Below are 18,702 nucleotides of genomic sequence, written 5' to 3'. Positions count from 1 at the left end.
GACGTTACAAGATAAAATCAGATGTGGAAGCTGTACGAATTATATGTAATATGCAAAGTGAAAACCAGAGTTGATCGGCCTGATTATGAACATAAAGTTCTACAAGAAAGTGCTGCTAAACTTGAATCGGGTGTTGAAGATATACGTTGTGATAAAGACATGTTACAGTTAGACGTTGATGCCATCCAGGAAAGCTGTGAACAGAAATTCAAAAGCTTTGTCAAACTTGAAGATGCAGTAGAGAGAGTCGAACGTCAGCTTTCGAAAACTAATTTATGTGTAGTTAGGCTCAAAGAGTCTACTAATGAAACGGAGGAATCGCTGAAAAACAAAATCATTAACAACGTATGTAAAGTGGCGTGTCCAGATGATGGATGGAATACTGATTGCTTATCTGAAGTATTATCGAGTAGGTAGACCGGGAAGTGATTATAATAGAATAGTTATTGCGAAATTCAGGTCAGTCGAAAATAAATAAAAATTGTTTGTTGGTAGAGATCGTTTACTCGAACGTAACATCAGAATTTCAGAAGAACTTACCATTAGAAAGAGGTCATGTTTAGCTGAGTTGAAGGAGCGTGGGAAAACAGGATATTTTTACAGGGGGAAATTACACATTAGACAGGATAATGCTAAACATGAAAGCGAAAGAATTTTCGTTAATGCTAAAAGACAGAATAAGTCTGAGCCTTTTACGGAAGGTATTTACAGTGATGTCAGTTTTCATAATACATGTAGTTGCAATCCGATAGAAGTAAATGTTGACAAGCAGGCAGGTCATTGCCTAAATAACAGTGTTAGCATAGCATTTTGGAATATTGAGGGTATTTTGAAAAAAAAAATGAATTTGTAGATTTTATACAATATGTAAATAGTTTTGATCTGTTCGCCCTTGCAGAAACTTGGGAGGTAGATAATGATACATCTGAGGATATTTTAGCTTCTCATAAATGTGCGGAATGTCAGTTTACGTGAAAAATGAGCTAGAACCGTATATAAGACGTGTACACCATGATTGTTGTATTGGGATCATATTTATTGTTGACAAAATTTTGACTAAATTGAGTAATGATACAATCATATGTTTTGTTTATGTCCCGCCAACTGAATCGCCATTTTATGATGATAAAGCATTAAAAAATATTTCATTATTAGAAGATGTAATAATATCTGTCATTGGTGAATATAAAGATGTTAACATGATGATAATAGGTGACCGAAATGCTAGAAGTGGAGAATAAAGTGAATGTTTATCTACAGAAGATAATGTTAGGGAGCTTGAGGAATATAACGATATGTTAAGAAGCCCCGTAGAAGGAAGAGAAACGTATATCGTGTGACAAAACTGTAAGTACACAGGGTAGGCTATTAGTAGATTTTTTGTAAAATATACTCTTTATATATAATGAATGGTCATGAAATCACACAATGAATTCACAAAAATCACACAATATATCTAATTGTCTTTGTAGACCTAATAAAGTATCAGACAATAATGCAAAGTCATCTACAAACATTAATAAAAAAAAGTCACATAATGTTGTAGCTGAATATTATATATAATATGTTTGTCAGCATGATCTACCATGCACATGCTATGCAATTCGAAAATATTTGTTGTATATGTTTTGCATGGGCCGGTGGCCTTAGAGCAAATAAAATTTGTTATTGTCATTGTCAAAAAAAACATTATTCGGTATTTCATGTTTGATTTGGAAAATGGCGGGAAACACTAAAAATAGATTTTTGCCTCTCCTGAAAACTACCTTTTTATCTTTCGGGAATTTCGATCGACACCGTCAATAAGGTATTGTGTCTTTATTTAATTTGATTTGTGTTTGAAGTCCTGTCTCTCTTAGAATTTTAAGTGCCTTGGATGATAGTGTTAGGGTAATTTCTGTTAAGAAGCGACAGCATGAATTCTTTTAATCATATATTCGTAGTAATCGTATTTGAAACCATTGTACAAATGCGTATTGTAGTGTGTTATGGTATGTTCAATCATGTATATTTGAGGTGATTTGACCCTATGGTATTGTTTTGTGTCTGTTGTTTTAAAGAAAATGTATGTTGAAACCACTTTTAATAGCAATTTATCCAAGAAGATAATTGTGTTTCCCCTGTAGGACGTTGGAATTTTCATTAACAAGTATATTCTTTTGATTGAGTCCAAATGAGAAAACAATCATATAGAAATCGAATCGTTTCCAGATCTTTCTAATATATGTAGCAAATATAGAATAAAATAGACAAATGAAAGAAAATTAAGGATTCATTAGAAGTAAAATACCTTGAAATACATGTATTACATTTTTAAAATGGAGACAAACGTGATTTCCTTGTTGTGATACTGTTTTGTCTACAAGCAAAATTACATTTGCTTTTGTCCTTCTTCCAGCTTGTACAGATTCAGGGAAAGAAATACTGATTTTGATAGAGAAGTCATCCTTAAACAGCTTATCATTTCCTCTCATGCTCTCGTTTGCAAGGCAGCTTTACAGTTCTGGAAGTATTATACGTCTGCTCTATTTTGAGGCACACACAAGACTGAAAGGATTCCCATTGGGACTCTTGGAGATAGAGGAAAGGCATATAAATCCATTTGCAACAAAACAAGTGGAATATCCATGTAGTTATAAGTCAATGGCTAGAAACGTTCTACAAAGCATAGCGTTTTCAAAGAGGAGAATAAAAGGCATCGTGTTTATGGAGGACAGCATAGTATCCAGCAGAGTGGCAGAGATAATATTTTCAAACCTTTCGAAGTCTGCGTTTCCCGTATACCGTGTCTATAAAACTCGCAACTCTTTACATAGGAGATCGAATCGTTATACACATGTGACGGATATACCTGTAAATAAATGGAGGTATTTGTCTTCTTTAGGATACAAAAGATTTCCAGAAATATGCAAAGGTAAATACTTTTATGAAAATCAGTTAAAATGCAGGCAAGTTTTATAAAACTTGTGTGTATTTGAAACGAGTAAATGGTTCATTGTTGTGTTGCTCGTTTTACATTTTTGCACAATAAATATTTATTTTTACTGTGACTTTTGATGAGTACATTTTCGCTTATAAATATTTCATGACCTATACTTTTTAAAACTCTTTCTAATATTTTTATTGCCTTGCAGTTGGATCCCAGGTACCTTGTGCAGGAGGCTACAGGTGCTTGACGAGTAAACAGTGCTTACCACTAGAACAATTATGTGATGGCATTGTTCAATGTGTCAATGCCGATGATGAACGTCTGTGTGATTTCAGCTGTCCTGAAAAATGTAGATGTGATGGTCAAGTGATAAATTGTCGCTCTGTTAACTTTAATGAATCAGAAATACGAGCCTTGCCGGTCAAAACGAAGAGTATAGACCTCAGTCAAAATCCAAACATTCGTTATATATTACGTCATGGAAAACTTAACTTTCCTGTCATGCTAAAACTAAACCTTTCTTCGTGTAAAATCAAACATGTACACAGTGAAGCACTCTCACAAATATACAATCTCAGATCTCTTGATTTAGGATACAATGAAATAACAAGACTACCACACAAATTATTTAGTAACTTAATCCATCTCACCGAATTAAACCTTGATGGCAATTTCAAATTAACTGTAATAGAATCATCAGTGTTTCATGGACTGAGGAGTATCAGTAGTTTGCGAATAACAGGGACAAAACTCAAGCTTCTTGCGGCTAACACTTTCTCTGGTTTGAAATTAGAGTTTATAAATATATCATACAACAAAATTGAAGAGATTGAAGATTATGCATTCAGTAACATTTCTGTACAATATATCGACTTCTCAGGTAATCAAATTGTTAAGTTCAATAAACAAATTTTCGCCAATGTTACTTCTCTACGACAACTGCGTACGCCAGCTTTTAAATTCTGCTGCATACGCCCATGTTACGTTGATGAAAAGGACTGTTTCCCAACCAAAAATGAATTTTCTTCATGTGGAGACCTAATGAGACACCCAGTGCTACAGTCAACATTGTGGATTGTAGGAATTCTTGCATTATTAGGAAATCTCGGATCAATCATCTATCGCCTTGCCTATGATCGCGAAAGGTTGAAGATAGGTTACGGAATATTTGTGACGAATCTAGCTGCAGCAGATTTTCTCATGGGTGTGTACCTCATCATTATAGCAGCGATAGATTCTATGTACCGTAAAAGGTAATTTTGAAGAGTCTTTATCTGGACAATTCCTTAATTGTCAGTATTGCTCTAAAGTTTTGACAATTTAAATAATGCAAATTAACCGACTACACATGATTATACTTCTGTTGAAAACTTATTGGATCATAAGATTTATGTTTTTACACAATCCAAGAGAGACGTACTTGATACCTTTTTGATTATATCTAAATAGTATTGACAGTTTGAAACAAATATTAATTACGCACAATGCGCTTTAATTGTCAAATGTTGCATATTTGTGATTATGATTTAATAAATCGATTCTGTCATTTGTTCTTTTTAGGTACATATATCTAGACGAGCAATGGAGAAACAGTAACCTTTGTACAATTGCCGGTATTTTGTCCACGGTGTCTTCGGAGGGGAGTGTCTTGTTTCTCTGCCTTATTACTTTGGACAGACTTCTGGTTATCAAATATCCTTTTGGAACAATGAGATTTGGACCGAGGCGTGCATACATTTGTTGTTGCATCTCTTGGATCATTTCCTTTTCAATAGCGTTGTTTCCTGTGATTTACACCGGCTATTTTGAAAACAGGTTTTATTCTAGATCCGCTGTATGCATTGCCCTACCGTTAACAAGAGATAAACCACCCGGTTGGATTTATTCTGTTTCAGTATTTGTTGGGTTGAATTTCTGCACATTCATTCTTGTGGCGCTAGGTCAGATGTTCATTTTTCTTGAGCTTCGAAAAACGACCAGTGGACTTAAGAAAACACAGAAATCGAGAAAAAGGGATCTACAGGTAGCTAGGAACCTGATCCTGGTTGCAACAACTGACTTCCTCTGTTGGTTTCCCATTGGACTAATGGGTGAGTGAATTCTTTTACATTCTATTTTTTTTTCTTTAAACCGATTGAATAAAGTGATAAGCATTTACTTAGTTTATGAAGTTGAGAGAGATTATCTGTTTGATATTATTTGCAACATAACATTAATGTTTTTGTTAGGTTTCACGTCACATCGTCGATGACTGTTATTGGTCATACGGCGATTATCCAGCATTAAAAGCTGGAGAAAGACGCCAGGTGCCACGTGCTTTACTTCATCATTGGCTATAGAACCACCTATCTTTCGTTGTATAGCTGTATAGGTTCATAAAATGAAGAATTCGGTGACCTGTATAACTTGGCCCCGAAGGCCTTCCATAACCTAACTACTGCGCCTGTGTTGTGCCTATATTTGGGTGACGCTAGTTGTTAAAAAAAATGATAGCTTCATGTTTTAGAATTGCATGTACGTTCAGTGGATTATGAACGTATTCTAATGTTTCTGATTTTAAGTTTTTTTCCAATGCAACACTACAGGACAAGCTGACGCACAAAGTCACATATATACTTATAAACCAGCAAAAGTTTATTTATGTAAAGACAATCCGTTTATGATGTTTAAAATTTAATTTAGCGTACAGAAGACAATATTTTGTGGCATATATTGTTACAGGATGGACGAACCGGGGACAATAACTACCAGAACAACTTAACACCCATTACAATATTTACAAGATTATTTACAGAAAATGATTATTTACAATGAATGAAGAAAAGAAATCTTATGATAAGTAAAGAACGAACAGAAAAATAAAAAAGAATAATCTGAGCTCAGTATCAAATTTAGAAGATGTACAGCCCTAAAATTGCACTTCAATTCTATCGTGGTGTATTACAGGTGTTTCTTTTTACTTCAAACTTTAAGTAGTACTAAGAACTAAGCTTACTTATACAAAATATGAGTGCTACTAAGCTCATACGTCACGTGATTACAATATGTCTCTTATTACTTCCATTCTTTGTCGAATTTATTACTTACTAGTCTAAAGTTAAAGTATGAAAAAGATTATGTTGAAACATTATAGATAAGGAAATGATAAACTGCAGCTATTATTTACAATAACAAATTAACACAATGCAATGTAAATTAAACGTTATACAATAGCTGGTACGGATGAAAATCTACTACCATACAATAAAACGGACATTGTGTTTATATGCTATAGACTGGCACACAATAATTTCAAATTAAATTACATATTAAATACACGGTACTAAACTTGCCAACATACACATTTATATATTACAATGCAACGCAGTACCGGCGTTCCATAAATTACAATGAAAAGATTGACATATGCGATTAATGACTAAGATAACTTTCTAATTATCATGTTACACAGATTTCAATAACAATTTTACCAATTATTCTAACGAAACATTTTAGATTCCTCTTTCGAAATAAATAATTAGGGAAAGTCTGAAAAATTTAATAAATTAGCCTGACATACCGAAACTAGCCGAACTCTCTTACCGAAAAGTAAACGTTTTTACAAAATTCTATAGAATGAACAAAAATGTACTAAATAAATATCGTAATTCAAAAATTATACAAAAATCTAGCTTGTAATGAAATTTCTTATCTCGAGCGGGCAAAATTTCTACTAAAAAAATCAAAGTGACATAAACTCACGGGAATAACGATACAGCCAGGAAATCTGACTTCTTTGGCGCGGATTTGCATTGGACAATTTATGGCCCGTTATAATGGTTTTGGGGATAAATACATCAATTTCTGAAATTATGATCTTTTTATCTAAGTTACAAAATTAAAACAGAAAAATTGAATATTGCTGGATTTTATTAGAAATTAAAGAAGCACTCAGTTGCATTTTTAATTACTGGAAAAAATATGGACCTTCATAATAACATCCAGCAATAAAGAGATATCATTGTTCAAAACACATGATTTATTTATACATATATTATTCATTATTTTCAAAAAGGGGCTTGAATGCATTTTCTTTTCTTTTTTAAACTTTGTTTGTTTAGTCCCAATTTCTAAACTCGTTATAAAAGTGAGAACTGGTTTGCTATAAACGTGAAAAATATCACAAGCAATCTATGTACTGAGCAGTAGCTATACAGTAACTTAATATGATAAACAGAAGCAAGTCTATCAATCGTCCAGCCTTGTATATTGGCTCTTACCGCCAATACGCAGACCGTATGCCACATACCTTGCATACAGAAAAAAGAGAGGTATTTTATGCGTAAAATCTTGCATTTACCCAGTAACTCAAAAAATGTACAAAAGGATGATGCAATACCTGCATTTAAACCACAGATACATTGAGGCCCGTATGTCAGTTTGTGACATATATCAGAACAGAACAGAACGGAACGGAATGTTTTACTCCAAACTTATACATAAGTACATCGTCTTGTCTACATACAATATAAATAGTAATCATAATCACGTGAATATGTACAGGGCAAATGAATATATACAACAAAACACAAAGAACACACACATTGAAATGTTACTGAGGCTGAACAATTATTTATGAATACTCTATTGGGAATTAAGAATTGCGTTTCTTAATGACATAGCTTCTTTAATATATTTGGATATATTTATCAAGACCGTTCTGTTTTGACTCTTAAGTAATTCGATAAATTTATACATAGACGGTTTTACATAATAATATTTTTTTCAAGTTTTTTTTTACGTATATCTTGAAAACATGGACATACACATACGAAATGATATTCATCCTCTAAATCTGAAAGGTAACAACATTGACAATATCTCTGCTCGTGTGGAATGCTATTACTTGCATATCTTCCAGTTTGTATCCTAAGGGGATGCGCTGAGACTCTCAATCGACAAAAATAAACTCTATAATTTAGTTGTAATATATCAAGATAGTTCTCATAGCAAAGAACAGATGTACAATGATTATAGTTACATCTGTACTTCGATCCAATGTACAAGCCCGTTCTTGCTTGAAAGTATCTACATCTCTACATTTAAAAACATTAGGAAACAATTTGGGATCCACAAATTAATCTTCATTAAAAACGTCTGAGAAACCATAGTCACTTAACAACCTTTTGACATTTGATACCCAGTATTTACTACCTCTGTTACAATCATTTAAACCTTCTTTATACAAAGTTGCTAAAACAATATTTTCGGAATTTCTCACTTTACACCAATATTTAATAATTCTAACATAACGAGATATATACAACGAGTATCGATCAAGCTCACCGTAAACAGCTGCTGAGCATGAATTTATTCTTACATTTAATAATCTTTTACAAAATTTCAGATTTATTCTTTCCAGTTCCTTAGACTTAGTATAACCCCATATTTCAGATCCGTATCCTAAAATAAAACCGACAAATGCATCGAATAACTAGCATAAAGTCTTTTGTTTTAAGTTGAACCCTTTTACAATTAAAAAATAACGTATTTAATGCTTTTAACGCTTTTCCTTTCAAATACTCTTAATTTAATGCAAAAATGCCTATATAATTGAAAACAGTACCAAGGTAGTTAAAATCGTCCACAACATCTATGTTATGGCCGTCATAGGTCCAGTGTTCTGTGGGTAATAATCGCCTACGCTTACCAAAAATCATTACTTTTGTTTTCGTTGTATTAACCTTTAATCCCCAAGTGTTGCAGTATATATGTAAAAGATCCAAATGATTTTGTAGTTCAGATGGAGACTTGCCTAAAAATGCCATATTATCAGCAAAAAGCAACAGAATTAAAACAATATCGAATGAAAGACCAGAGTCCTTATTACTTTGTAAACAAAGTTCTAAGTCCTCTACGAAGAGAGAGAATAAAATTGGGGAGATTACCTCCCCTTGTTTTAATCCAACAGCATAGTGAAAATAATCAGAATAACTAGAACAAGATTTCACAAAAGATTTAACTTTTTGATACATATCCCGTATAATTCTAAGTAATTTTCCTTGTATACCAATTTTGTACAATTTCAACCACAAGCCATTTCTACATATGCTATCAAAACACTTCATCATATCGACAAAAAACAACATACAACCGTTTATTTTAATAGTAATAATAATAATAATAACTTTATTTAAACATGTTAAAGACGGTAACACATACAGATATATAACAGTGTTAGAACATATCAAATATCTTAAGTTACAATGTGGCCTTCTGTAATATTAATAAAAACAGTTCAACACACAAAAATAGATTAAAACTGATTATCTGATTTTAATATGACAGAATTAGAATGATGAACATTTAAATACAGCATTTACTCTTGACAAACACTCCATTTAATTAGAAAAAAAAATGTACACAATCATAAATAGTAAAATCACTCAGATATGCATTCACCCATTAAAAGAAAATAAATAAATAGCAATTGCAGAAAAAAAGTTGTAGCTTATTCAGATTCTTATAAGTATTTTTTGTATTTGCTTTTGAAAGAAGTAAGTGAATCCACACAACGAATATTTTGTGGAATGATATTCCATACTTTAGCACTATTATAGCCAAATGATCTTTTCATATAATTCGTGCGACATTTAGGTATTAAAATATCATTATGTACAACTGATCTAAGGCCATAAATTTCATTGCTGGAAAATGTTAAAATATCAGATATGTAAGATGGTACCAGATTTTTTGTAGTTTTAAATATCATTACTCCAGTATGGTATTTGCATCGATCAGAAAATTTCATCCATCCGAGTTCTTTTAGCATTTCAGATTTTTTTTATTTGTCTGCAGTTCTTTATTTAAAACAATTCTAGCAACTCTTCCTTGAAGTGCAAAAATCTTATTTAATGAGCCTTTACTGCATGTAGACCAAATTGTACAGCAGTAATCTAAAACAGACAAAATATATGCATTGTAGAATATTTTTTTCATATCCTCTGTTAAAAAATAAACAATCCTCTTCAATAGTGCATTTTTTTTAGTTAACTTTCTAACATATTTTATCTATTTGTATATTCTACGAAAGTGTATTGTCGATATAGATTCCTGAAACTTTTTGAACGGTTACATTTTCTATGATAGATCCACCAATAGTTAAGTTCAAATTGCTGCAATAATATTGCGCTTCTTGTGTTTTGTACATATTAGCATACATTTTCTTTTTGATGGGTGTAACAGCATGTTGTTTGAAACACACCATTTTTCGATTTTATCTAAATTTTCTTGGAGTTTACTTTCAACAATTTTCATATCAAAATCAGATTCATATATTGTCGAGTCATCAGCGTATAGATCAATTTTCATTGAGATACATTTGTATTAAAGACATAAGCACAAATATAGCATCTATTGTAGAACACCCTTTCTGAAAACCAAACTGAGCATCTGAGACAATATTGTTACTTTCACAAAATGATTCAATTCAAACATTAAGTACAGTCGTAAATAATTTTGACAGACAACTGCCTAATGTTATTCCTCTATAATTATTGACGTCACCAGTACTGCCTTTTTTGTGAAGAGGTATAATGACACCCTCTGTCCATTTCTCAGGGTAAAATTCTGAGTTTAAAACAGCATTAAATAAATCAACAAGGTGGCCTTTTATTTAGACCTCCGCCAGATCCAGGTAAGGTAAGTCAGTGGTAATATCACAGTACAATTGATAAACAATTTGTAAAATGTATAAGATAAAAGCGCGTCAAATAGATACATTGAACAAATATTATTAGAAAATGCTTCCTTTTGGCTTGATATTATTTAAACTTAAATTTTGTCGCTGTTAACTAATTTATTCCTGTTGACCAACAGATAATGAAACATGATTCATTATATATTAAGAAGACCATAAATATATTTTTAATTCCCGTCACAGGAATTTTGGCACTAACTGGACATCCGATTTCTGGTGATATTTATGCGTGGACGGCAGTGTTCATTTTACCATTCAATTCGGCATTGAACCCTTTTCTCTACACACTAACAGCAATAATTGGAAAAAAGGTATCAGATCATTTTTTTATGACCTTTTACTAACTAAGAAGCATAATATCATCTGTGATCGTTTTACATTTGAGCCGCGCCATGAGAAAACAAACATAGTGGGTTTGCAACCAGCATGGACCCAGACCAGCCTTCGCATCCGCGCAGTCTGGTCAGGATCCATGCTTTTTGCTAACAGTGAAAGCGAACAGCATGGATCCTGACCAGACTGCGCGGATGCGCAGGCTAGTCTGGATCCATGCTGGTCGCAAACCCACTATGTTGGTTTTCTCATGGTGCGGCTCATTTAATTAAAAACTTGTTCATGATTGCTGTAGTACGGAAATGACATAATGTGCATTCATCAAAAATGATTTAATGCATTTACAACATTTTTGTCTTCTTGAACAAAATTTATGTTCGGGAAAACTGGAGCATTGCGTTATAGGAATAGTTGAACTTTTTATTATTAAAAATAAACATTTATTTTATGCTAACTAATGAAATATTGTATTCTATCAGTTAAATATTTTCATATCTCATCACTCATATTGTGAAAATATGAAATCTATATTTTCGTACTGTGAGAGATATAGCTCCGCCCTCTCATACATTGTGTATGAATTCTAAATTATTTGCTTAAAACAGGGTGAAAATTGTAGTCGCACTTTGTTCTTTATAGTACATTTCTCGATTCAAATTATTTTACTTAATAAGAATTTCATAACGTTATGCAGCTAAAAATAAAATAAAATGGAACTTTATGTTGTGTGCGTCTTTCTAACGTCACAACACGTCTGACGTCATGTCTGTTTACGCGAGTCTGTTTCCCGCGCTGAGATTAAAATTTGTTGCAAAATGCACATCTCAACGTAATTGAGCATAAAATAAAAATAAAATGTTTGTTTTGAGTGAATATGGAAAATATATCACCTTTGAAACTTTCTTTCTTCTGAGTGAGATATATTCCATAATCATTCAAAGCAAACAAATATCCTCTATGTATATGGACTCTATTTTTAAAAGCATATCTTAAAGTCTGGAAATAAAAAATAAGAAGTAAAAAGCATAAAATTATAATCGAAGCGCATGAAAGACATGAATCGGTTATAAAGATAAAGAAAGTATAAAATTTTACGATACCAAAGTTTATAAATATCCTGTATTTGATATAACAGGCAATTTACTGTTGTTCTTTTCATAGTATTAAAGTGAGTATACTTTTTTAAAACATTCATTGATACAAACTGTCTAGAAGAATCAAAACACTACAGTACTTACATTTCGGAGAAAACAATCTAGACCACTTTGCGTGCTTTCTTTTATGTCAAATATATTGATTTCAGAGTTTTAACCCAAGTACAGAGGAACAGAGTAGAGCAGAAGTCCAGAGAGGTATATAAACATTATTATCTTTATACATTATAATTCTAATATTTTCAACAGTACATGGGACATTTTCTTCTTGTGAAAAGCTACACTTCTTTCATAATGAAAATGAATCTATAAGGCCAAACAAATAACAAATACTCCGTATTACTGAGTCTCTTACGGAAAAATCACACTAAATATGTTGTCTTTATTATTATAGAGCCGCGCCATGAGAAAACCAACATAGTGACTTTGCGATCAGCATGGATCCAGACCAGCTTGTGCATCCGCGCAGTCTGGTCAGGATCCATGCTGTTCTCTAACGGTTTCTTTAATTGCAATAGGCTTTTAAAGCGAACACAATGGATCCTGAACAGACCGCGCGGATGCGCAGGGAAAGCCACTATGTTGCTTTTCTCATGGCGCGGCTCAATTATATAAAACTGAGAAACTTCAAATGGCTGCGTAATGATCTATTTCAAGGTCTGTAATTTACATTTTCTTGAAGAATATTTTCAGTGTCGAGTAAATACCATAAGAAAGTGGCATTTATTGATTATATCAGGAACATGTTTTCAATAAATTAACTAAAACACTGTAAAATTAGCTGAAAACTGAGACCCTTTGACTTAAGTTTCGTTAACAAATTCTGTGCTGCTTTTATTTTATTATGATAATGCTTTTTAATGTCAAGCATAAGATAAACTCAGAACTAAAAATGATAGTCCACCATTTTACGACTAACATTTTTCGCATTTTTACAAAATTGATACCATTGATACCAAACTACACATAATGACATTTATTAGATACCAATATAAATATGTTTTCTTCTTTTTTTTTTTTTTTTTTTTTGGTCAAAATAGCATTTATTCCATTTCTTAAGATCAGGGTTGAACAGCTCTTATTCTGAGTAGTTCTTGTACTTGTAACTGTGTCCATAGGACACGGATGCTCCCACATACTGTTATATCCTCTATATAGCAAAACCTGTCCAATGGTCATAATTGCAATAAAAATAGTCACAGAAAAATATTTCTTGATGGTCATCTGCACATCAAGCTCGTTTATCTTTGAAAGTTTGAAGCAAATCAGGCTAATTGTATGGGGACAGTTGGACACAAATATTCTTCTGTATATTCCATATAGAAAAAATATATGACAGGGCCATAACTGTGGTAAAATTGTCACAAATAAGAAATTCCTTCCCTATTGGTCAACTACATTCTCATAAAGCTTGTTGATCTGTGAAAGTTTAAAGCAAATCAGGTTAATAAAGTGGGAGGTGCTGGGCTCATACAATGATGGGACGCAAGGACCGACGGACTGACGGATGCAAGGACAACAGCAGCACTATATACTACCCCACATTAATGTGTTGGGGCATTAAACGTGTTAATATTATAATGCCTCGTCACGCAATATTCATTTACAACTAAGGAATGATCTAGAAATATTTAAAGAATAAATGAAATTATGCATAAATATTTTCCATTGATATTTTCTAGAGGTTGGTTCGGGGATTATGCGATACAGGCAAATAAGCCGCAGTGTACGGATAAAATGCGATCTGGTACCTGTGGGTAATATTCGCAGTGTAGAAGATATACTGAAAAGTGATACAACTATTTCCATCGCCCACCTTACTGTGATTGCCGGCCGGCTTGCAACATTCTTACGGGAGACGCACGAATCATCCATCGCTTTGGAGAAGTTAAATGAAACAAATACTTATCTGAGAATTGATGAAACAAAGGTTCGTTGAAAGTCAAATACGGTTTTTATAGATTTTATGTTAAAACAAATGAAACAAAATGTCCGAATAGGTATTATGCATAATTACAAGTTAGAAAAGCACTGTTTGCAATACTGCCCACCCTGAAATGGGTAATCAAACAACAGTTCATTTGATAAAACTTTACACTGTGTTAACCAATATTCAAACCATTGACAAATAAAACAGAAAACACCTATTGAAAATAGTATGCCTTGAAAAAGTGCGGCAGACATATTGTATACAAGTCAGCTTTTAAGACACTGATCATTACTGTAAGCAACATTTTTAGTATACAGGTTTGTCCAACTATTTTATCTATTAAATCAATGTACACTGCGCTCTCGCATCCTTTTACATTTGCTGGATATTTGAACATTTACAAATTTGACACGGTTCTTGTTTTCAGAGAATTCGTATTCTGTATGCACTGCGTTTCGAGTTCGTTGTTTGTTTTCATTGTTAACCATTTGACACGTCTTTTTTCTATTTTGTTTCAGGGAAAGGGAACAATTATCATCATTTTACATTCGCTTGATATTTTAATTACTCACTATTTGACACGTCTCTTGTTTCAGAGAAAGGGAACAATTATCATCATTTTACATTCGCTTGATATTTTAATTACTCACTATTTGACACGTCTGTTGTTTCAGAGAAAGGGAACAATTATTGTATACTGTATTCACATTATTTTACATTCGCTTGATATGGTACTGTTTACCATTTGATACGTTTCTGTTCCAGAGAAAGAGAACAACAGTCGTTATTGACTCGAAGACGGTCCTCACCTCTGACAAACGATTATTTCATGAAAACATGTATCAGTACGGAATTCTTCTTCGAAAACTTATTGCACAGTGTAAAAAGTGAATGCCGATGAATAATTTTTGAAAGTTTAGGATTTATTGATGAGTTTTATGGTATTAACTGAATCTTGATGTTTCCTTTTAAATGAGGAAGCAAATTTAACTTAAGATGTTGAACTGATGATTAAGTAAGCCATGTTTCATAGTGTTTCATTACAATATTATTTTATTTTTAAACTTTCTTTAATATTTCAAGTTGAACAGTATATATATTCAGATTTGATTTTGAAAATTATAGATATTGTTTGTATCAAGATTCAGAAGCTATCAAACGTTCGTGGAAATATTAGTACGGATTTATTTTTATTTTTTTATGAAACAGTGGATATGTTTTAAATGTTTCCAAATAAAGATAACACAGAGTTACATACTTTCAAATAAAAACAACACGGAGTTATATGCCTAGTAACATAATCGGCGTATTCAAGGACAGGTTTGGATTGGCTGGTTTCTGATTTATTTGAATGTGACAGACAAAACTACACTCAGATTGTGTGCGTTAGTTATGATATTGACTTCGTTCGTTTTCGAATTGTATCTATTATATGTTCGTGTTTTAAATTCCTTTGTTATTGTATAATTTTTGTTGAAATTAATGTTGAAAATCCTAAACACCAACACTTTATTATCATACAATCTGTTTTTTCTATAATATTAACCGTCAAGAAATCGTAGTGTGTGTAAATAATTTGTTTGTGAACTAGTGATCTATTACAGTAACTTTTGAACTGTTTGCTTTGTGTGTAGATTTGCATGCCATTTTCCGATGGTGGTTTCAGTTTGTCTGTCTTTCCGTCTGACTGTCTGTCTGTCTGTAGACACAATCTTGTGTGAACCAACTCTCCTCATCCCATCGACAGAATCTAATAAAACTTCACACAAATGACCAGTAACAACAGTAGTTGTGCTTAGTGCATGTCATGTTCAGGGAAAAAATTGCAGAGTTATGGGACTTTGTTTTTTGTAACTATACTATATACATTGAGTTTGTATATGCAGTCTTGACACAATTGAATGAAACTTCACACAAGTGATCAGCAACAACAGTAGTTGTGTATGGTGCATGTTAGGTTCTTTCAGAACAAACAATTGCAGAGTAATATATACTATATACATACAGCCTTCTTGTGCAAGCTTGTGCTCGCCTAATCTCCCGAACCCTTGCACACAATTGATGAAACTATACAAAAGTGATCAGTACCAACCGTAGTTGTGCATGGTGCATGTTACCTTCTTTAAGATAAATATTCTACAGAGTTATGGAACTTTGTTTTTGTTACTATGTTATAAACATAGTAGTCTGCATATACAATCTTGTGCGCTTAATCTCCAAAACCATTGCATACAATTTAATGAAACTTCACACAAGTAATCAGTAGCAACCTTACTTGTGCATGGTGCATATGAGGTTCTTTCAGAAAAAAATATTATGCAGAGTTAGGGGACTTTGTTTCTGTTACTATACTATATACTTAGAGTGTATGTACATACAGTCCACGTAATTACGCGCACTGTTGTGTGCGTCAAATTGCAATGTACTGTGTCAGTGCGTGTGGTGGGGGTGGGGGTGTACATTCATCACCTTCAGTGATAGTTCTAGTTCAAATTTTTATTGTAGCAGTTTTGGTTGTAGGATTGTTTAGTTTGCAAGCTGCATAATTTGACCTGCTTAGATTTCAAATTTACAGGGTTAGAGTCTCAGAAAGTTTATCTTATAAGTACGTTTACATTTGAGTGTTAAATTTATGATTATTGTATCCCAAAAAGTTGTAAGTGTGGGGTGGGGGGGTGGGGGGGTTTTCAGGTTGTATGTCTGTCCGTACGTCTGTCTGTTCTCTGTCGTAGACACAATACTTGTCGACATTTCTAGAGGATTGTTAGTTCTTTCAGAAAAAATGAAGGGAGTTAGTTAGGACTTTGGTTTTTTGTTGCTTTACTATGTCACTAGACACAATCTTGTGCGCACCATCTCTCCTCATCCCCTTGACACAATTTAATGAAACTTCACACAAGTGATCAGTAACAACAGTAGTTGTGCATGGGGCAGGTTAGGTTCTTTCAACAACAAATTGCGAGTTATGGACTTTGTTTCTTGTTAACATACTATTACATACATTGCATAGCAATCTTGTGCGCGTTAATCTTCCGAATCCCTTGCACACAATTTAATGAAACTTCACAAAGTGATCAGTACCAACCTAGTTGTGCATGGTCATGTTACATTCTTTTAGGAAATAATATTGCTAGTTATGGGACTTTGTTTTGTAACTATCTTACACAGTCTATATACATACAGTCACATAATTATGCAATCTTGTGTGCGTCAAATTGCAGTGTACTGTGTCAGTTCATGCGGGGGTTGGGTGGGGAGGGGTGGGGGGGGGGGGAGTACATTCATCACCTTTAGTGATAGCTCTAGTTATTATTGTGCTTCAGTATATATATATATAACTTTGAATGAATTAATATTCATACAGTGTGCACTTCTTTTAGAGACGTTGATTCAGTAGGAACTTAAAAGCTAGCGATGCTAACGTCATCGTTTTTGTATTTAGTCATGTTTCATATTAAAATGACCAATATCATGTGTGTGTACACGCTAAATACATTTACCTTCCTAAAAGCTATTGTTTTAGAGAGTGTTGTTCAACTGCATTAATATTCTTCGGAGGACAGTCCGTTTCATGCAGTTAGTAAAGCTATAACATAGAATTTACGCTAAATGATATAAATTCTAATGCCCCTCGCCAATATTGGAAATCGTTAAAATGCTTGATAAAGAAAATTTATCAAAATGTGATTTTATCCCTCCTTTACTAAATGAAAATTGCACGTATTCTTTTACTGATATTGACAAAGCTTATACTTAAAACGATTGCTTTTTGTGCGTTTCAAATGTTAATGATTCGCAAGCAAGCGTACCAACATATTCTAGAAAAACCGATGAACAACTATAAAGCAACATGATAACCGAACAAGATACTGTTGATGTCCTCTCTAACCTTAACATAAATAAAGCAAATGGTCCGGATGAAATAAGTCACCGCATGTTAAAGGAACCACGTGAATCAGTTTGTGTGTTATAAACGGAAACATAACAAATGGGAACACCAGTTATTTGCACAATTGAAGCCAAAAAGTCTTTATTTGGTCTTCCTATTCTGGCGAAACACAAATAAATGCGGGATTGCCATAGGGAACAGTCTCAGGACATTTTTTCTTTTATATTTAAACGACATTACCGAGTCTCTCTTAAGTAGATGTATATCACGACCGTATGCTGACGACAATTCACACGCCGTTAGTTCTGACAAAATCTTGAATACATCGAAACAATAGTGAACCACGATTTACATATGATACCCGGCAAATAAGGCTCAAACTTTTAATCCCTCTAAAACAGATGTAATGTTTTACGCTTGCCAGAAACAATACTGCGAGACCCTCCTTACATTCTGACAATGTTCAGCTCAGCTAAAACATCATGCAGTTAGGTTTTGTGATTATTGTACTTGGGACACACATATTTCAAACATAGCTTATTCAGTATCTAAAGTATTAGGGACAATTAAATGTTTAAAATTCAAACTAAAACGAGTAAGTACGTAAGGCAAATTTTAGAGTATGCCTCTATTATTTGGGATAATTGTACATCATACAAAAACGAGTTACTGGAGAAAATCCAATATGATGCGACTAGAAACGTCAATGGTTTAACAAGATGTTTCCAT

The 18,702-nt window shown here is 33.0% G+C and overlaps 1 protein-coding gene across 1 annotated transcript in view; it reads left to right on the top strand.

The window, feature by feature from the left end:
• Positions 1 to 16,366, top strand: part of LOC123538955 (uncharacterized) — a 48,464-nt gene extending 32,098 nt beyond the window's left edge. The window contains exons 13-19 of the mRNA XM_053529562.1: positions 2,399 to 2,914; positions 3,135 to 4,182; positions 4,490 to 5,019; positions 10,851 to 10,978; positions 12,304 to 12,352; positions 13,837 to 14,084; positions 14,850 to 16,366. Coding sequence (XP_053385537.1) covers positions 2,399 to 2,914; positions 3,135 to 4,182; positions 4,490 to 5,019; positions 10,851 to 10,978; positions 12,304 to 12,352; positions 13,837 to 14,084; positions 14,850 to 14,975 — 2,645 coding nt within the window. The 3' untranslated portion in view covers positions 14,976 to 16,366. The remainder of the gene's footprint in view (positions 1 to 2,398; positions 2,915 to 3,134; positions 4,183 to 4,489; positions 5,020 to 10,850; positions 10,979 to 12,303; positions 12,353 to 13,836; positions 14,085 to 14,849) is intronic.
• Positions 16,367 to 18,702: the final 2,336 nt, after the last annotated feature.

The sequence above is a fragment of the Mercenaria mercenaria genome, chromosome 18 (assembly GCF_021730395.1).
Source record: "Mercenaria mercenaria strain notata chromosome 18, MADL_Memer_1, whole genome shotgun sequence".
NCBI classification, from domain to species: Eukaryota; Metazoa; Mollusca; class Bivalvia; order Venerida; family Veneridae; genus Mercenaria; species Mercenaria mercenaria.
This window is presented reverse-complemented; position numbering and strand designations above follow the sequence as displayed.